This window comes from Coregonus lavaretus, assembly GCF_964263955.1.
Source record: "Coregonus lavaretus genome assembly, chromosome: 28".
In the NCBI taxonomy this organism is placed as follows: Eukaryota; Metazoa; Chordata; class Actinopteri; order Salmoniformes; family Salmonidae; genus Coregonus; species Coregonus lavaretus.
The window spans coordinates 1,896,359-1,918,757 of NC_140015.1; the positions used below are offsets into that span (position 1 = coordinate 1,896,359).

Below are 22,399 nucleotides of genomic sequence, written 5' to 3' on the forward strand. Positions count from 1 at the left end.
ATGGACGCAGACGCACAGTGGTATTAAAACGCACACATTTGAGCCCCCACCCTTTGACGCAAAATACGCTTCGTGATTGGATCCGTGTTGCAGGCACCTCCCAAACGACAGCTCCCAGTTTTGCATAAAGATTCCCCATTTTTATTGATTTTTTACATTTACATCATTTAGCAGACGCTCTTTATTTAACCTTTATTTAACCAGGTAAGCCAGTTGAGAACAAGTTCTCATTTACAACTGCGACCTGGCCAAGATAAAGCAAAGCAGTGCGATAAAAACTACAACACAGAGTTACATATGGGGTAAAACAAAACATAAAGTCAAAAATACAACAGAAAATATATATACAGTGTGTTCAAATGTAGCAAGTTATGGAGGTAAGGCAATAAATAGGCCATAGTGCAAAATAATTACAATTAGTATTAACACTGGAATGATAGATGTGCAAGAGATGATGTGCAAATAGAGATACTAGGGTGCAAATGAGCAAAATAAATAACAATATGGGGATGAGGTAGTTGGGTGGGCTAATTTCAGATGGGCTGTGTACAGGTGCAGTGATCGGTAAGGTGCTCTGACAACTGATGCTTAAAGTTAGTGAGGGAGATAAGAGTCTCCAGCTTCAGATATTTTTGCAATTCGTTCCAGTCATTGGCAGCAGAGAACTGGAATGAATGGCGGCCAAAGGAGGTGTTGGCTTTGGGGATGACCGGTGAGATATACCTGTTTGAGCGCATACTACGGGTGGGTGTTGCTATGGTGACCAATGAGCTAAGATAAGGCAGGGATTTGCCTAGCAGTGATTTATAGATGGCCTGGAGCCAGCGGGTTTGGCGACGAATATGTAGTGAGGACCAGCCAACAAGAGCGTACAGGTCACAGTGGTGGGTAGTATATGGGGCTTTGGTGACAAAACGGATGGCACTGTGATAGACTACATCCAATTTGCTGAGTAGAGTGTTGGAGGCTATTTTGTAAATGACATCGCCGAAGTCAAGGATCGGTAGGATAGTCAGTTCAGTGAAGGAGGCTTTGTTGCGAAATAGGAAGCCGATTCTAGATTTAACTTTGGATTGGAGATGCTTAATGTGAGTCTGGAAGGAGAGTTTGCAGTCTAACCAGACACCTAGGTATTTGTAGTTGTCCACATACTCTAGGTCAGACCCGCCGAGAGTAGTGATTCTAGTCGGGTGGGCGGGTGCCAGCAGCGTACGATTGAAGAGCATGCATTTAGTTCTACTAGTGTTTAAGAGCAGTTGGAGGCTACTGAAGGAGTGTTGTATGGCATTGAAGCTCGTTTGGAGGTTTGTTAACACAGTGTCCAATGAAGGGCCAGATGTATACAAAATGGTGTCGTCTGCGTAGAGGTGGATCTGAGAGTCACCAGCAGCAAGAGCGACATCATTGATATACACAGAGAAAAGAGTCGGCCCAAGAATTGAACCCTGTGGTACCCCCATAGAGACTGCCATAGGTCCAGACAACATTTGAGAAATCAAGGCTATTTAGTCTGCCAATAAGAATGCGGTGGTTGACAGAGTCGAAAGCCTTGGCCAGGTCGATGAAGACGGCTGCACAGTACTGTCTATTATCGATCGCGGTTATAATATCGTTTAGGACCTTGAGCGTGGCTGAGGTGCACCCATGACCAGCTCGGAAACCGGATTGCATAGCGGAGAAGGTACAGTGGGATTCGAAATGGTCGGTGAGCTGTTTGTTAACTTGGCTTTCAAAAAAATTTGAAAGGCAGGGCAGGATGGATATAGGTCTGTAACAGTTTGGATCTAGAGTGTCACCCCCTTTGAAGAGGGGGATGACCGCGGCAGCTTTCCAATCTCTGGGGATCTCAGACGTTACGAAAGAGAGGTTGAACAGGCTAGTAATAGGGGTTGCGACAATTTCCGCGGCTAGTTTTAGAAAGAAAGGGTCCAGTTTGTCTAGCCCGATGATTTGTAGGGGTCCAGATTTTGCAGCTCTTTCAGAACATCAGCTGTCTGAATTTGTGTGAAGGAGAAGCGGGAGGGCATGGGAAAGTTGCAGCGGAGGGTGCAGAGCTGGTGGCCGGGGTAGTGGTAGCCAGGTGGAAAGCATGGCCAGCCGTAGCAAAATGCTTGTTGAAATTCTCGATTATTGTAGATTTATCGGTGGTGATAGTGTTTCCTAGCCTCAGTGCAGTGGGCAGCTGGGAGGAGGTGCTCTTATTCTCCATGGACTTTACAGTGTCCCAAACCTTTTTGGAGTTAGTGCTACAGGATGCACATTTCTGTTTGAAAGAGCTAGCCTTTACTTTCCTAACTGCTTGTGTAGTTAGGAAAGCTAACATTGGTTCATACTTACACCTAAAATCCAGCTATGATTGTGGTTGGCTAAAACTTCTGCACTTCTGACTAAAGAAAGGTTATTGGATTAAGATCTTTGCTCTATCTATCAAACAAACAACATTTAAGTAGTGCTCATCTATATCTAAGTATTTGACCAATTGTCATTGTAATATTCACTGCTGGGATAAAGCCGACAGCGTTGGTATATCCCACAAGCTCTTGCTGTTTTTGATTTCCAATTGTGTTTTTCTACACAGTACAAAATATTTATTACAATTTGCAGGCTATATCTTAAACATTTGGGCCCATGTCAGTCCTGTTTTTCAGTGAGTTTCCTGTCCTGCAGAAGGAAAAGCTAAATACAAAGGTTGTAGCATGACAGTCCTGCAATTAGAGAACATGCAATTGCAGATGTTCTTATGCACATTTATTTGAACAGGGAAGCGTTGCGGTGGAGCCAACAAGCTAGGGACACTGAAGCAAATATGGTATCAGGGGTGTCAAGGGCTTTTAAGTCCAGCAATGCTCTGGAAAACTGTCCCTAAAAGAGTCAGAACAGAACTTCAGTTGGAGGTCTCATCTGAAAGACCACCTTTCCCAGAGGACGATACCACTCACAAAAAGAGATAATTAACCTAACCATGATGCATCATCAAATCAATGTCTTTCACCTTACAATTGGTCATAAATAAGTTTTAGAAAACAGGGTTTCCTTGGTATGCTCAATATTAGGCTTTAGTTTCAATTTGGTTAAGCGCTTCATTTGTTTAGTATTTGCAGAAAGTGCAGAGCAGACATTATTGATGAGGCTTGGCAGTAGTACTAGCTAGTAACATTGAGCTTACTGCTATGACTAGAGAAAAGGTGAAAGGCAAAGGATGGCCACATTTGTTTGGAGGGAGGGGGGTGGCAAGAAACCAACTTACTTGAGTTACAAAGCCAGACTCCTTTTATAAAACAATTGTATTATCTCTCTCAAATCTTTGTAATAAAAATAATATGCCATGTAATAAATGCACTTCAACTGATTTAAATACGGCAGATTTTGTGCACCCAGCGTCCAACTTTGAGACGAGCAAATACTCAACATTTCACCAGTTATTGTATTTTGAGCTGAGGCCGAGATGTGTGTGTCGTGAACAACATTCCTGTGAGAAACAATAGTGAAATCGGCGGTTCGCATCAAAATAAAAGTCCCCCATTGAAACTGATTCAAACGGATAAAAATATTATAATCATGGCACAATTGGACTAGATAATGCAAAAAAAAAGGTTGAAATGTTGTTATATAAATAATATAAATAATTGCAATTCAGAATTGCATTGGGGGCATACTTATATACACTGTACAGCCTAACCTATGGATTGTGCACCTATGAAATGGGGTTTGAGCCTACTCAGTGACACTCACAGAACACAACTATGTAGAGTTTACACAAATATTAGCATCTTAGTTCTTATTGCAGGATTTTGATTGTGGAAAATCATATTTCCAGTCAGTCTATTGTGTGTATTGGACATTCATATTGAACTGTACAGCCAAACCTATGGATTGTGCACCCATTAAATGGGGTGTCAGCTTACTCAGTGACACTTACAGAACACAACTGTGAAAAGTTTACACAAATATTAGCGTCTTAGCTTTTATTGCAGGACTCTGAAACCACTAAAATTAGCAACATAAGCTCACCAGTCAACCTATGTCTATTGAACATTCATATTGCACTATACAGCCTAACCTATGGATTGCGCACCCATGAAATGGGGTATCAGTCTACTCGGTGACACCCATAGAACACAACTATGTAGAGTTTACACAAATATTGGCGTCTTAGATGACCGTTTAAAGCCATTTTTCCCAGTTGTCTTGATCGCTCGGAAGTCAGATATTTCCGAGTTCCCAGTTGTTTTGAACACGGCTGGTAACTAGGAACTGGGAAATATCAGACTTCCGAGTGTTCAAGACAACTGGGGAACTCGGGAAAAAATTATCTCCGATCATCATTCAACTCGGAATTCCAAGTCGGGAACTCTGGCCTTTTTCTAGAGCTCCGATTTTCCGACCTGAAGATCACTGACATCATGAATCGACCTTGTTTGTTTCCGAGTTCCCAGTTGAACCATAAATCTCAGCGGAGGGAGAGAGACATGGTCCCTGCTCTTTCCTTCCTTTCCTCATATGAGACTGACCAGAGAGAGGGGACACCGTTTTTCACCTGATGGCGAAACTCGAGTCGCTCTGGCTCTGCATCTGCCTCATGCATAAATTCATGTTGTTCCTACAACCAAAAAAAGTGAAATATTCTTCAATATTAAAATGGACATGACGAGCTGCTAATGATAATACAAATGCAGGGCTATCGATACACTTGGCTACTCATTCAATGCAGCTCCAGTGTGAGTGGAAGTAGGGAGATGCACGTTTTATGTTTTGTAATAGTGTTGAATAAAAACTTAAACATGAACTCACTCATAAAAACAGCAGCTCTTTGCTGTATTCTTTGACAGTCTACCTCTGGTCATTGTTATAAAAGGTATGAAATCTCATGTAGGCTAGTATCAAACTTTGCTGTGGCCGTGGGGTCGTGGAAGCTGTAGGCACTGTGATTAGCCACAGATCTCCCGGTCCTCCAGGCAGGCCGAGTTTGTCTTTTCAGACAAATGACATGGTTAAATAATGGGAACACTTAGCCTGCGCAGGGCTTCTGAATCACGATCGACCGGTTGGTGACCACTGGGTTAGGCTGTACAGTGCAATATGAATATCCAATACACACAATAGACTGACTGGAAAGGTGACTTCCCACATTCAAAGTCCTGCAATAAGAGCTAAGATGCTAATATTTGTATGAACTCTACACAGTTGTGTTCTGTGAGTGTCACTGAATAGGCTGATAGATTAGATTACATGAGTTTATTAGTCAGATGCACAGGGTCGCAGAGCTAGGAAGTCTGGGGGGCAGGAGGGGGAAAGGGGGAGCAGGTAGCTGCCTAGGGGTGACTATTCAGCAGCCTGATGGTCTGGGGGTAGAAGTTATTGGCCAGTCTCACAGTTTTTGCCATGATGCTCCTATACTGCCCACGTCTGAGTGATGGATCAGGCCGTGGCTCGGGTGTCTGAGGTCTTTGATGATCTTCTTTGCCTTCCTGCGACACCTGGTGTTGTAGGTGTCTTGGAGGGCAGGCAATGTGCACCCAATGGTGCATTCGGCTGAGCGTACCACACTCTGTACAGCCTTGCGGTCAGCAGCGGTGGAGTTGCCGTACCAGGCTGTGATGCAGCCCGACAATATGCTCTAGATGGTGCTCCTGTAGAACAGGGCCCTCTGGGACAGGCCGAACTTCTTCAGCCTCTTGAGGTTGAAGAGTCGCTGTCGCGCCTTCTTAACCATGGTGTCCGTTTGGTTTGACCATTTCAGCTCCTCTGAGATTTGTACGTCGAGGAACTTGACATTCTTTATCATCTCCAGGCGGCCTCATCGATGAGGATGGAGGTGTGCCCAGCCTGGTTCCTTCTGAAGACCACAATCAGCTCCTTTGTTTTGGTGACGTTGAGGGAGAGGTTGTTTGCCTGGCACCACGCCGTCAGAGCGCCTACCTCCTCTCTGTAGGCCACCTTGTTGCTGGTAGTATTCAGGCCTACTACTGTCGTGTCATCAGCGAACTTAATGATGGAGTTGGAACTGTGTGAGGCTACGCAGTCGTGGGTATACAGGGAGGACTGGAGGGGACTGAGGACGCACCCTTGTGGGGTCCCCGTGTTAAGGATCAGTGTGGTGGAGGTAATGTTGCCTACCTTCACCACCTGGGGACAGCCCGTCAGGAGGTCCAGGACCCAGTTGCATTGGGAGGAGTTCAGTCCCAGGGCCGTGAGCTTTGTGGTGAGCTTAGAGGGCACTATGGTGATACCCCATTTCATGGGTGTACAATCCATAGGTTAGGCTGCACATTTTACATTTACATTTTAGTCATTTAGCAGACGCTCTTATCCAGAGCGACTTACAGTTAGTGCATACATTATTTTTTATTTTTTTCATACCCCTGTGCACAGAGCAATATTAATTTTCAATATACAGGCTGATTGGTGAGCTTTATGTTGCTCATTTCAGTGGTTTCAGTCCCGCAATATGAGCTAAGACTCTCATAAATTATTTGTGTAAACATTTTTGGGTCAAATTAACTAATAATTGTCTTTTGTTTCATTTATATAACAACACTCCAACCTTGTTTAGCATTATCTAGTTCAATTGTGGCATGATTTCACAATTTGTATCTGTTTGCGTCAGTTTCAATGGTGGACTTTTACTTTGAAGGCGAACCGCTGATTCCACTATTGTTGCTCACGCTAATGTTGTTCACAACACACTGGTGAAGACGAGGCTTGGGGAAAAAGAAGCGCCAGAGTCTGCGCAAAACGAACGCGTCTAGTGGTCGCGCTGCTTGTGCTGTCACGAGCCTTGTCCAAGGCTACTGAGTAGCGAATTTACATAAATTATTGATGACATCGAATTGTCTTCGTTTAGCCATCGGACATACATTATTAGATAAGATACATTGTGGAAATACGATTGTATGCTAACAACTGGTGATGTTTCCAAACATTTGAAATAGCTAGCTAGCCAGCTAGCTGTTTAGCTAGCTTGCCGTGCGTGACTCACTGACAGAGTCAGATATCAGACCGAGTGGCTATTTTTTTGGCATTCTGCTTTTTCTCTGATATCTGGATATATAATATATTTATCGGGTAGATATAGTTAGTTACAACTGCGTGTACTTTCACCGTCATTTGGTCGTGGGCGAAGGGAAGGTTTGAATGAATTTGCTAGCCAGCGGAAACGTCGGCTAGTTAACGTGGATACACTTTAGGAACCATACCGCTAGCTTGCTGAATTGATCCACGGCACGGCCATCCAAACTAGCTAATGTGCTAGCAAGCTATTATAAACGTACTATTTTTGGTAAAACGCCAAGGAACAGAAACTGTTAAAGGTTCGCTAATTAGCTAGGAAACAAGCTAACACAACCTGTACTGTAACACCTAAACGCCAGCTGACGTTTGATAGCTGACCGTCGACGATTCATTTTTTACGGGAAAGGCCGGAGTGAGGAAAGAAACCAGCAAAAATGCCGGCTGTGTCGAAGGGAGATGGGATGCGGGGATTAGCGGTGTTCATTTCGGACATACGGAATTGTGAGTGTCTTTTTCCATCATTGATTAGCTTTTCAACGTGCCATGTTATTATAAACATTTGCATGGTGGACGATATTTGAGCAACAGACATTTGTTTGCAAGTGTGCCCTGAAATGTAGTGGTGTAAAGTGAAACAGATAGCTAACTAGCTAGATGTCAGATGGTAAGGAGAGAGTAGGGGGGTTATAGCTATGGAGAGGTAATCGCGGGCACAGTTGCTGTTGCACCGCATCCCTTTTCCATTTGCGCAGCCTACTGTGCTTGTGATGATACCCGGTCGACCGTGATGATGTGTTGTGTGACAGACTCGTAGTATACTACTAGGCCGCAACCCATTAGATGTTGTCACTGCTGTTCACGTCACCTGCACCAGAACAGAAGCAGGGAAGCTGACGGTTGATATCGCGACGGGCCACCAGGGTCAATTTTGCTCTGTTTTTTTGTGATAATACATTTATCAGGTAGTCGCCTAGGGCGAAATTAAGCAGGGCTGGATAGACAGTTACGTTGTATCGCTGTTCAAATAAACAGTAGCTAAACCAGCCAGTTGAAGGACTGGGTCGATTGGAATTGGTCACCACTAGCAGCATAGTAGTCGATCATGTGTTTGCCTACCTAGTTTAGTGACATTTAATGTATTGTTAATAGTTGGAATAATATACAAATGTTGCTAATCCAGTTTTTCTATTTATAGTCCTGGCCTATAGTGCATTGTCTGTCGTAAGGCACACATACACACACACGATCCATACATTATACAGATATTGTTGTTAGTCTATAAGAGTATCCAAATGCATGACACTGCCATTTTTCATAACCACTGTCATGACAGAGCAGAAGACTCTTTCTCACTCACTCAAAATACACAAACACAGCACACACACACCTTGTGCACATAAACCCTTACGAAAAAATATTGCAGTCAGAGTGCAGTACACTGCAGTATAACTGTAGTTAGTGCAGTATAACTGCAGTTATTCTGCAATTACAGCGTTAAAAATACCACAGTCAAGTGCAGTTACTGAACTTTTACTGCAGTTTGAAAACTGCAATCTTTTTTTTGTAAGGGAAAATGCATGTGTTTAGAATACTAGAGTGTCTCGCTTTCAGCCTCCAACTGTTTCATGTAAAGCTGGCCATTACAAAAAAAGTGCAGGAACAGCAGTCGACTGTGGTATTGTGGACGCAGAATAATTGCAGTGTACAGCAGTTATACAGCACTCTCACTGCAGTTACACTGCAAAATTATTGCAGTAATAAAAATGGTTATTTTGAATGCAGCATACTGCACTCTAACTGCAGTTATACTGTATTGTACTTCAGTTATACTGTGCTCTGACTGCAATCTTTTTTCGTAAGGAGGCACCGCATGGCATTTAGGGTACCATGCCCCTCCTCTTTCAAACATTTATCTATTCTTCATAAATACATAGCCTAATTCTCCCTCATTCACCCTATCTAAGCACTTTACACAGGCTAGGCCCTACCTCTTTCAAGTTTCCCCATTATGCTACTCTTTCACCCCTTCTCTCTTTCCCCCACATGGCCCTATTCCCACTACGAAAATATTTCTACTTTTCAATTCACATTCCTTCCTTGCCTTACCTTTCGTTGTGGCTGGCAACGTGACATTCTTGGTCCGCAGCTCAAATTGACCGTAAATATCACAGTAAGCCAGTAAAGCACTAACTATTCAACAATGACAAACTTTTCTTTTACATTTTTACATTTTAGTCATTTAGCAGACGCTCTTATCCAGAGCGTTAAGTGCCTTGCTCAAGGGCACATCGACAGATTTTTCACCTAGTTGGCTCGGGGATTAGAACCATTGACCTTTCGGTTACGGGCACAACGCTCTTAACCACTAAGCTACCTGCCGCCCCATATTACACTATTGAATAATGCAACCAAACCATATTACACTCTTGAATAATGCAACAATTCACAAGCATGTGCAGACAATTAAAATGTTTATTTTATCACCTGTAGTCTACTCACTACATTTTAGCTTCAAGACAAAAGCACAGTTGCTAACAGCATGTCTTCATCAAGTAAAGTTAGCCTTTAAAAAATTAACAATTAACCCTCTCATACGAATATAAAAGTACTGTAGGCCTACCTAACAACATTACAACAAACCTGGCATAATTTTTTATCAATAGCATGCAAATCATTACATGTGGTAAAAGCAAATTGTAACTGAAAACAGGGGTATAAGTGAATTCATTGTGGAGTTGCGATGAGCTGTTTTATATGGATGCCCATACCCGCCATCCCCAAAAATAAATTCTTAATGATTTGTGAAGATGCAAAATTAGTCTGTGCTTCATTCTGATAAACTGTAGCCTACTGATGACAACCACAGCTACATGTAGCCTAGAGAAGCCTATGCGCTCTGATCCCATCTGGGCCTGGCCAGGGGAAACGTAACATCATATTTTTATAGTCAAAGCTATGTATTTATAGCCTAAAATAGGCCCATTTTATTTGTGTTCTTAGACAATGTGATTGTGATCAAATTTGGTTTATATTCAAACTTCGGGTGGCTAGGCTACTTGGGCCTTTTGAATAAAAAATGGACTGGAATTAATCTACACAATAGTGATGACATACTGTATGAGTATCTTTTTAATTACAGATGCAAAGGCCTACACGATGCAACCCTGCATAAAGCTAGCTCGGCCCTGTTAGTTTTATTGTCCAATCGCAGTTGTTGTCTGTGTAAAGGGTTTTAATGTTTTCATCCTCCTAGGGCCAGGAGTTTGTCTAGTTTTAATTTTTCTATAAACCATATGACCTAATTAGAACAAATCTGGTGCCATCATAGCTCATACAAAACCACTTTTTACAGCTGATTTATTACTATGACATACGCTACAACTAGTGTCCGGAGTTGGTTAGGTTAGCCTACTACCACATCCGTAAAAACTGGGCCCCAGGAAAACAAATTCCCCCCAGCACTCTGGGACTAGTGGTACCACCTCTGAAATCATCACACTATGTTACACATGAAAAAACACATCCTATTTGTATGTTTTTGGTGGTGGGGATTGGCTTCCATAGTTTTATGTGGCTCAATGCAGCTGTCGGCTGCTGCAACTATTTCAAAATGTAACAGGCTGTTACTGCAATTTCAGGTAAAACTCAATAAAACATGTCTCATATTAGGAAAATGTCTATACATTTCAGCTGTTTCAAAAATATTGCTCTCCATTTATACTGTTTACAGTGCCCTGCTTCAAGGGGGCAACTGTCGGGTCGAGTGTTGTGCGCTACCTCTGGAGGTAGCGGTTGAGACGTAGCAAGAATGCAAGTTTACATTTGAGTAATATGTGTAGCCGATGGTATTTTCACAAACATTGTAGTCAGATTGAAGAGGCTCCAAGAGCCCCCCCCCCCCCCCCCACACTCCTCACTCTTGAAAACCGTCTCCTCTTGACCACACCCTTCACACAACTTTTCTCTTGTTATAACCATTCCTTAAATGTATGTCTCAAATTATGAAAAGTGTCATTTCCTCAAAACCTCATGGGTCATGCATCGAACCTGCATACTTGTGTCCGCTTGCTTATGTTCTATGCAGCATATTATTATTTCCAGACATTTTGTGCAAACTGAACAGATTATCTGAAATAAGTAAGTGTAAAGCTATTCTATTGAGGGCAGGTTTCAGACTCAGATTAGACCAATCCAGACAGTAGGCTTTTTTTTCTCTCCAGTTTTAGTCAAAGAATGTAGGCTAAACCTTTAGATTAACCTTGGATTATATAGGCCTACTTCTTAAACTGCAGATTCTGTGACTTGGATCTGTTAGCCAAAATGTAGCCACAGTTCAGTAGAATATTCAAATGCATCCATGAAACCATAGGGTAAATCCATTTGAATTCAATAATTTTTTGACAGCATCGCTTGTGATTTAAACAAAACTTTCCATACAAAACTTTCCATACACTTTCCAATTTTATTCCCATTTTAGTACATTTATCAGCCAAAACATGACACTCACCCTGTATTCAAGAGCATGTTGTCTCAACCGATGGCGGTCACAACACAATAACCTTAGATTATAGGGCTGCACGATTAATCAAATTCAGATTGTAATTGCGATATTGACGTGCAACAACCATATCGCAAGAGTCTGCGATTTTCTCTTTTATTTGTCACGCAGTTAATACAACAAAAACTAGACTACAGTACCTCCTCCAATGAGATCCGCTAGACTCCGTTCATTCACACTCTACATGCACAGAGGATGCTGACCAATCACAAGCGGACTCTCTGCATGGCATGCACATGCTGGCCAATCACAAGCGTCCCCACTTAAAGCACATGCTGGTGAGGAGAGAAAGGGCTTTACCAAAAAAGGGTGCATCTTCAGTGGTATGGCAGTATTTCGGCTACAGCAAAAAGTGCCTCAGAGTTGTGATGACAACAAGACGCGAAAACAAGAGGCAACACAACAAATGTATTAAATCATTTGAAGAATAACCATCCCCTACTTTACGACGATTGCATGGTAAGAAAACTCGCCCGACAGCAGCAAAGCCCTTCAGCCACAACCAGCCAGCTACGTTAAAGGGCAATTCCGCCACTTTTCAACCTCATATTCATCACCTCCAGCACCAAACAAGTGTCTACATACTGTATGTGAATACGTTTCTATGATCTGGGGTTAAAAATATAAGTAGAAAGGCCCTAAAAAAATGCTTCTGAGACATCACAGGGTAGGATTTTCAAAACTTGCAATGAGTTTCTAGACCAAGGGGGTATTTTCCTGCTCCCCAAGTCACCGCGTCTCATAATTTTTGAAAATCACTGTTTTTAAAATGTTGTAATGTTATTTTTATGTTTGATTTTTTTATCCTTTATTTATTTTAGTCATTTTTTTTTATTACCCCCTTTTTCTCCTTAATTTTGTAGTATCCAATTGGTAGTAGTTACAGTCTTGTCCCATCGCTGCAACTCCCGTACAGACTCTGGAGAGGCAAAGGTCGAGAGCCTCTCCCGAGTCCTCCGAAACACAACCCAGCCGAGCCGCGCTGCTTCTTGACATAATGCCCGCTTAACACAGAAGCACCAATGTGTCGGAGGAAACACCGTACACCTGGTGACTGTGTCAGCGTGCACTGCGCCCGGCCCGCCACAGGAGTCGCTAGTGCGCGATGGGACAAGAATACCCCTGCCGGCCAAACCCTCACCTAACCTGGACGACGCTAGGCCAATTGTGCGCCGCCCCATGGGTCTCCCGGTCGCGGCCGGCTGCGACAGAGCCTGGACTCGAACCAGGATACTAGACCACTGCGCCACTCGGGAGTACCTGTTTTAACTTTTGATGATGTCATCGGGTAGAACTTTTAAACTTTATATATACATATTTTTCTACAAAACTTAGAAATGCACCATTTTCACATATGTTGGCACTGGTATTGTGCTGGAGATACTGAAAATGAGGTTGAAAAGTGGTTGAGTTGCCCTTTTCTTGAACAGGCATTGATTGCTCGTGCGTTTTCAAGTGTAACGCCCTACGAAAAACATCCTGCAGACACATGGAAATCACAGAGGCTATCACATGGTTCCTATTTACACAGTCGGCAAAGACTGCTTCAAGAAGATGATAAACAAGCTGGCCAGGAGATACAAGATTCCATCTCGCACATATTTCTCCCAAGTCGCCATCCCAACGCTATAACAAAATTAAGGGAGAAGGTGAATCATGTTGCGTTGGATGACTGGACCAGACTCCAATGTTTTGAACAGGCTGCACCTTGCAATCGATAGGCTACGTGTCACATGATTTTAAGTTACTTTGACTTATAATTTCAATTATAATAATGATTGAGCCTACTTATAATTGCACAATCATAAGCTTCCCATTCCATCTTCAGCCAATGGCTGCCTGAATAAATAATTAACTTAGGTTATTTAAGAACTCATAATGGTAAAATAGGAAGTTGTGTAATTCATTAATTCATTAATAAGTGCTGTGCTTATAGCGCACTATATTTTGATGATCATGTTAAAAATGTATGTTTGTTAGTATGTAGGTGTAATAATCCTATCTATTGTCATATGTAGCCTATAAAAATGTTGGAAAATATTTATTTAATTTGGTTTTGTATTCAGTTAGCACAGTATGTATTCATTCATATGATCTCATTTTAGAAGTGATGTCTACCCTGACAGTTGTTTTAACCATGTCTGATGGAATTCACATTTCGTTATCACAATTAGATATTTTGTCCAAATCGTGCAGCCCTATTAGATTATGTAAAATAGGGTATAAAATACAACATATGCAAATGAATTTTTAGATCATTTACGTTAAAGGTTAAACACAGAAATTATAAAATAGTTGTAAGCTTTTAAATTATATCAGTCTCAACCCTTTATCTTTTTCCAATGATGAAGACATGGATGTCTCATCGTATGGTGTGGAATGCAAAATGGGTCAGCTTTGAGCACCTTTATCTCTTGAATGTTTTGGCATTCCGGTCCAAAAAGTCACTTTCTTAGCACTTCTACAATGGGCAAATATATATGGAAGGTTTTGTTCAAATCAAAAGGGGGGATGCCAAAAAGTGAATCAATTCAAATGGATTTACTCCATTATTATCTAGAGAGTAGGCTAGCCTGATCTAGACCTTTTTGAAAATACCACAATATAGATTGTATATTGAGTAGTCTAGATGTTACCACGCAGGACCATATTTATATTGCAGATGATGAACTTTCCTAACATATGTAATGTCTTGATTGTATGTAAAAGCTATGCAAATTAATGTATTCAGGGCTCGACATACAGGGCTGCCTGCTGGCCCGGGGATGTTTTGGAAACCCACCGGGCCAGTCGATCATCTCCGTCAGTGACCCGCTTGGGCCAGTGAAAAAAATATTGTAATAATGCTATTTTTAATCTAGGCTATATAATTGATTGTATTATATATGTTGATTTATTTATCACACGCGCTGCACACATACAGTACCTTCGGAAAGTATTCAGACCCATTTACCTTTTCCACATTTTGTTAAGTTACAGCCTTATTCTAAAATAGATTAAATAAATAAAAATCCTTAGCAATCTACACACAATACCCCAAAATGACAAAGTGAAAACAGGTTTTTAGAAATTTTTGCAAATTTATTAAAAATTAAAAACACAAATACCTTATTTACATAAGTATTCAGACCCTTTGCTATGAGACTCGAAATTGAGCTCTGGTGCATCCTGTTTCCATTGATCATCCTTGAGATGTTTCTACAACTTGATTGGAGTCCACCTGTGGTAAATTCAATTGATTGGACATGATTTGGAAAGGCACACACCTGTCTATATAAGGTCCCACAGTTGACAGTGCATGTCAGAGCAAAAAAAAACAAGCAACGAGGTCGAAGAATTTGTCTGTAGAGCTCCGAGACAGGATTGTGTCGAGGCACAGATCTGGGGAAGGGTACCAAAACATTTCTGCAGCATTGAAGGTCCACAAGAACACAGTGGCCTCCATCATTCTTAAATGGAAGAAGTTTGGAACCACCAAGACTCTTCCTAGAACTGGCCGCCCGGCCAAACTGAGCAATCGGGGGAGAAGGGCCTTGGTCAGGGAGGTGACCAAGAATCCGATAGTCACTCTGAAAGAGCTCCAGAGTTCCTCTGTGGAGATGGGAGAACCTTCCAGAAGGACAGCCTTTATGGTAGAGTGGACAGATGGAAGCCACTCCTCAGTAAAAGGCACATGGCAGCCTGCTTGGAGTTTGCCAAAAGGCACCTAAAGGACCCTCAAACCATGAGAAACAAGATTCTCTGGTCTGATGAAACCAAGATTGAACTCTTTGGCCTGAATGCCAAGCGTCACGTCTGGAGGAAACCTGGCACCATCCCTACGGTGAAGCATGGTGGTGGCAGCATTATGCTGTGGGGATGTTTTTCAGCGGCAGGGACTGTGAGACTAGTCAGGATCGAGGCAAAGATGAACGGAGCAAAGTACAGAGAGATCCTTGATGAAAACCTGCTCCAGAGCGCTCAGGATTTCAGACTGGGGCGAAGGTTCACCTTCCAACAGGACAACGACCCTAAGCACACAGCCAAAACAACGCAGGAGTGGCTTGGGGAAAAGTCTCTGAATGTTCTTGAGTGGCCCAGCCAGAGCCTGGAATTGAACCCGATCAAACATCTCTGGAGAGACCTGAAAATAGCTGTGCAGCGACGCTCCCCATCCAACCTGACAGAACTTGAGAGGATCTGCAGAGAAGAATGGGAGAAACTCCCCAAATACAGGTGTGCCAAGTTTACAGCGTCATACCCAAGAAGACTCGAGGCTGTAATCACTTCCAAAGGTGCTTCGGCAAAGTACTGAGTAAAGGGTCTGAATACTTATGTAAATGTGATATTTCAGTTCTTTATTTTTAACAAAGTAGCACACATTTCTAAAAACCAGTTTTTGCTTTGTCATTATTGGGTATTGTGTTTAGATTGATGAGGAATAAAAAAAAGTAATACAAAAAATTAGAATAAGGCTGTAACGTAACAAAATGTGGAAAAAGTCAAGGGGTCTGAATACTTTCCAAAGGCACGTGTAACTTTTTGTCAATTTTTTTAATGAGCTGCATTAAATATAATTCCTTACAACAGGGCTGCCCAACACTCTTCCTGGAGATCTACCGTCCTGTGGGTTTTCAGTCCAACCCTAATTTAACACACCTGATTCTACTTATTAGCTGCTCAACAAGACCTTAACTAGCTGAATCAGATATGCTAAATTAGGGTTGGACTGAAAACCTACAGGACAGTAAATCTCCAGGAAGAGGGTTGGGCAGCCCTGCTTTACAACTTTGGTTGGTATGGCAATAAAGTATTAAAACTTGAATCCAAACTAAAATGGCTGCCCCACTTCCTCCCCAGGTAAGAGCAAGGAGGCGGAGATCAAGCGGATCAATAAGGAGCTGGCCAACATCCGCTCCAAGTTCAAGGGGGACAAGGCCCTGGATGGCTATAGTAAGAAGAAGTATGTCTGCAAGCTGCTGTTCATCTTCCTGCTGGGACATGACATCGACTTTGGACACATGGAGGCTGTCAACCTGCTCAGCTCCAACAAGTACACAGAGAAACAGATCGTAAGTGAAATGTGCGCGTGTTTGCGTGTGTGAGAGCACCCAACTTGTATGAATGGGTGTGTGCTGTGTCCTTGCGGCTATGTTTGTCTGTCTGTGTGGGTTGTCTGTATATTTTCAGTTTGTGGCAATCCATTTCTCATTGTCTATGTCTGTCTGGATCTTGATATCCCAGTCTCTGTTTTGTCAGTTGGTTGTACTTGTTGCCTGTATTTTTTGTATTTTTTGGGTATTTATTAGGGATCCCAATTAGCTGTTTCCAAGGCAGCAGCTACTCTTCCTGGGGTCCAAACATATTAAAGCACTTACATTACATATAAAACAAAAGATAAAACAGTACATCATATAACATTACACCACTACATATCTACAATACAAAATGTTTAATACCACCATACAACAATATCACAATGTGTGCGTATGCATGTGTTTGTACCTTTGTGTGTGTATCTTCACAGTCCCCGTTGTTCCATAAGGTGTATTTTTATCTGTTTTTTAAATCTGATTCTAATGCTTGCATGATAATGCTTGCTTGTTACCTGATGTGGAATAGAGTTCCATGTAGTCATGGCTCTATGTAGTACTGTGCACCTCCCATGGTCTGTTCTGGACTTGGGGACTGTGAAGAGACCTCTGGTGGCATGTCTTGTGGTGTATGCATGGGTGTCCAAGCTGTGTGCTAGTATTTTAAACAGACAGCTCGGTACATTCAGCTTGTCAACACCTCTTACAAAAACAATGAGTGATGAATTCAATCTGTGGTCCTCTGTAGCTCAGCTGGTAGAGCACGGCGCTTGTAACGCCAAGGTAGTGGGTTCGATCCCCGGGACCACCCATACACAAAAAATGTATGCACGCATGACTGTAAGTCGCTTTGGATAAAAGCGTCTGCTAAATGGCATATTATTATATTATTAATCTCTCTTCCACTTTGAGCCATGAGAGATTGACATGCATGTCATTAATGTTAGCTCTCCGTGTACTTTTAAGGGACAGCCGTGCTGCCCTGTTCTGAGCCAACTGCAATATTCCCAAGTCCCTCTTTGTGGCACCTGACCACACTACTGAACTGTAGTCTAGGTGCGACAAAACTAGGGCCTGTAGGACCTGCCTTGTTCATAGTGTTGTTAAGAAGGCAGAGCAGCGCTTTATTATGGACAGACTTCTCCCCATTTTAGCGACTGTTGTATCAATATGTTTTGACCATGAGTTTACAATCCAGGGTTACTCCAAGCAGTTTAGTCACCTCAACTTGCTCAATTTCCACATTATTCATTACGAGATGTAGTTGAGGTTTAGGGTTTAGTGAATGATTTGTCCCAAATACAATGCTTTTAGTTTTGGAAATATTTAGGACTAACTTATTCCTTGCTACCCATTCCGAAACTATCTGCAACTCTTTAAGTGTTGCAGTTATTTCAGTTGCTGTAGTAGTTGACATGTATAGTGTTGAGTCATCCGCATACATAGACACACTAGCTTTACTCAAAGCCAGTGGCATGTTGTTAGTAAAGATGGAAAGAAAAGTAAGGGGCCTAAACAGTTACCCTGGGGAATTCCTGATTCTACCTGGATTATGTTTGAGAGGCTTTCATTAAAGAACACCCTCTGTGTTCTGTTAGACAAGTAACTCTTTATCCACATTATAGCAGGGGGTGTAAAGCCATAACACATACGTTTATCCAGCAGCAGGCTAAGATCGATAATGTCAAAAGCTGCACTAAAGTCTAACAAGACAACCCCCACAATCATTTTATCATCAATTTCTCTGTCAATCATCAGTCATTTGTGTAAGTTCTGTGCCTGTTGAGTGTCCTTCCCTAAAAGTGTGCTGAAAGTCTGTTATCAGTTTGTTTACTGTGAAATACAGTGGGGAGAACAAGTATTTGATACACTGCCGATTTTACAGGTTTTCCTACTTACAAAGCATGTAGAGGTCTGTAATTGTTATCATAGGTACACTTCAACTGTGAGAGACGGAATCTAAAACAAAAATCCAGAAAATCACATTGTATGATTTTTAAGTAATTAATTTGCATTTTTATTGCATGACATAAGTATTTGATCACCTACCAACCAGTAAGAATTCCGGCTCTCACAGACCTGTTAGTTTTTCTTTAAGAAGCCCTCCTATTCTCTACTCATTACGTGTATTAACTGCACCTGTTTGAACTCGTTACATGTATAAAAGACACCTGTCCACACACTGAATCAAACAGACTCCAACCTCTCCACAATGGCCAAGACCAGAGAGCTGTGTAAGGACATCAAGGATAAAATTGTAGACCTACACAAGGCTGGGATGGGCTACAGGACAATAGGCAAGCAGCTTGGTGAGAAGGCAACAACTGTTGGCGCAATTATTAGAAAATGGAAGAAGTTCAAGATGATGGTCAATCACCCTCGGTCTGGGGCTCCATGCAAGATCTCACCTCGTGGGGCATCAATGATCATGAGGAAGGTGAGGGATCAGCCCAGAACTACACGGCAGGACCTGGTCAATGACCTGAAGAGAGCTGGGACCACAGTCTCAGTAGCTCAGCTGGTAGAGCATGGCGCTTGTAACGCCAAGGTAGTGGGTTCGATCCCCGGGACCACCCATACACAAAAATGTATGCACGCACGACTGTAAGTCGCTTTGGATAAAAGCGTCTGCTAAATGGCTTATTATTATTATTATTATTATTAAAACAATTAGTAACACACTACGCCGTCATGGATTAAAATCCTGCAGCGCACGCAAGATCCCCGTGCTCAAGCCAGCGCATGTCCAGGCCCGTCTGAAGTTTGCCAATGACCATCTGGATGATCCAGAGGAGGAATGGGAGAAGGTCATGTGGTCTGATGAGACAAAAATAGAGATTTTTGGTCTAAACTCCACTCGCCGTGTTTGGAGGAAGAAGAAGGATGAGTACAATCCCAAGAACACCATCCCAACCGTGAAGCATGGAGGTGGAAACATCATTCTTTGGGGATGCTTTTCTGCAAAGGGGACAGGACGACTGCACCGTATTGAGGGGAGGATGGATGGGGCCATGTATCGCGAGATCTTGGCCAACAACCTCCTTCCCTCAGTAAGAGCATTGAAGATGGGTCATGGCTGGGTCTTCCAGCATGACAACGACCCGAAACACACAGCCAGGGAAACTAAGGAGTGGCTCAGTAAGAAGCATCTCAAGGTCCTGGAGTGGCCTAGCCAGTCTCCAGACTTGAAATAAAAGAAAATCTTTGGATGGAGCTGGAAGTCCATATTGCCCAGCGACAGCCCCGAAACCTGAAGGATCTGGAGAAGGTCTGTATGGAGGAGTGGGCCAAAATCCCTGCTGCAGTGTGTGCAAACCTGGTCAAGACCTACAGGAAACGTATGATCTCTGTAATTGCAAACAAAGGTTTCTGTACCAAATATTAAGTTCTGCTTTTCTGATGTATCAAATACTTATGTCATGCAATAAAATGCAAATTAATTACTTAAAAATCATACAATGTGATTTTCTGGATTTTTGTTTTAGATTCCGTCTCTCACAGTTGAAGTGTACCTATGATACAAATTACAGACCTCTACATGCTTTGTAAGTAGGAAAACCTGCAAAATCGGCAGTGTATCAAATACTTGTTCTCCCCACTGTAGCATTGTATCTGGTCAAACACCATTTTTCCCAGAAGTTTACCAAGGGTTGGTAACAGGCTGATTGGTCGTCTATTTGAGCCAGCAAAGGGGGCTTTACTATTCTTGGGTAGCGGAATGACTTTAGCTTCCCTCCAGGCCTGAGGGCACACACTTTCTAGTAGGCTTAAATTGAAGATGTGGCAAATAGGAGTGGCAATATCGTCCGCTATTATCCTCAGTAATTTTCCATGCAGATTGTCAGACCCCGGTGGCTTGTCATTGTTGATAGACAACAATAATTTTATCACATCTTCCAAACGGTCTTTACGGAATTCAATTTGGTCAGATATACTTGGATGTGTAGCGTCAGCATTTGTTGCTGGCATGTCATACCTACATTTGCTTATCTTGCCAATGAAGAAGTCATTAAAGTAGTTGGCAATATCAGTGGGTTTTGTGATGAATGAGCCATCTGATTCAATGAATGATGGAGCCGAGTTTGCTTTTTTTCCCAAAAGGTCATTTAAGGTGCTCCAAAGCTTTTTACTATCATTCTTTATATCATTTATTTTTGTTTCATAGTGTAGTTTATTTTGATTTAGTTTAGTCACATGATTTCTTAATTTGCTGTACGTTTGCCAATCAGTTGGGCTGCCAGACAATTTCCTCATCAATCCCAGGGGATTTAACAGTCTTTACAGTCATTTTCGTAATGGGTGCATGCTTATTAGTAACTGGAATAAGCAATTTCATAAATGTGTCAAGTGCAGCGTCTGGTTGCTCCTCATTACACACCACAGACCAGCAAATATTCTTTACATCATCAACATATGAATCACAACAAAACGTATTGTATGACCTCTGATACACTGTATTAGGCCCAGCCTTTGGAACTTTGGTTTTCCTAGATATGGCTACTGTATTGTGATCACTACATCTGATGGATTTGGATACTGCTTTAAAGCAAATTTCTGCAGCATTAGTAAAGATGTGATCAATACATGTTGATGATTTAATTCCTGTGCTGTTTGTAAATACCCTCTGCCACTGTATTTCTTTTTCTCTTAAACTGTTCTTTCAATACACTGGTATATTTACTTAACCCATTCTGGGGTCCTAGTCTTGTCTGTCTATATTTGCAGTACAACAGATCATTGAACTTAGTGTCATTCATTCAAATGTCAAGCTCTGCTTTGGTGTTCAGATATTCTGACCGGAACATTCAATTGCCAGAGCAAAGACTTTAAAACTTTTATAAGTAGTCTTATATATGTCACGGTATGTGTGACTGTATGACTATTGGGTTATACGATGTGTATATACAAATATTTAGGTCGAAGGTTGACCTGACAGGGCGTGTTTCAGTACAAATTCTTTCACAATGGTCGTTTTATTGCTTCTTTAATCAGCACAACAGTTTTCAGCTGTGCTAACATAATTGCAAAAGGGTTTTCTAATGATCAGTTAGCCTTTTAAAATGATAAACTTGGATTAGCAAACACAACGTAGCATTGAAACACAGGACTGATGGTTGCTGATAATGGGCCTCTGTACGCCTATGTAGATATTCCATTAAAAATCAGCCATTTACAACATTAACAATGTCTACACTGTATTTCTGATCAATTTGATGTTATTTTAATTGACCAAAAAATTGCTTTTCTTTCGAAAACAAGGACATTTCTAAGTGACCCCAAACTTTTGAACGGTAGTGTTTATCACCAGTAGTAGCCTACATTTACTGTTAATTCCTATGATTTCTAATCTACAATGTTTGTTTGGTTACAGTCATTTCTGTTAATGCATTCAATGTATTATTATTCCAGTCTTTTACTGTTCTCATTGTCAGAGTGGACACGTTGTTTGCAGAGCACCCAACCTATGCTACACTTGTGAGAAACAACTTCTGGTTCATTTCATTCCATTTACGAGTTTTGTCAATTTAATCATAATCTTTTGTTTGGAGCGCTACTGTCAATGTTAAGTAAGGACGTGCATTGATTATGCATAGATGTAGGCCTATAGGACCTGGATATTTCCTACCTGCAGGCTGCAATGTTTTTATTTGTTGGCTTTATTTAAGCTATTTCTACATAGTTGGCAATGACAATAGAAGTTGCTTTTTAGTTTTGTATCATTTAAATTTATATTTGGATAGAATTTTGATTAACCACA

At 41.8% G+C, this 22,399-nt stretch overlaps 1 protein-coding gene across 2 annotated transcripts in view; it reads left to right on the plus strand.

Moving 5' to 3' along the window:
• Window positions 1–6,726: 6,726 nt before the first annotated feature.
• The window catches only part of LOC311103295 (AP-2 complex subunit alpha-1-like), a 60,292-nt gene continuing 44,619 nt past the window's right edge, over window positions 6,727–22,399 (plus strand). For both annotated transcript variants that reach the window (XM_084144829.1, XM_084144828.1), the window contains exons 1-2: window positions 6,727–7,512; window positions 16,409–16,620. In XM_084144829.1, the coding sequence (XP_084000955.1) occupies window positions 7,446–7,512; window positions 16,409–16,620 (279 nt within the window). In that variant the 5' untranslated portion in view covers window positions 6,727–7,445. The remainder of the gene's footprint in view (window positions 7,513–16,408; window positions 16,621–22,399) is intronic.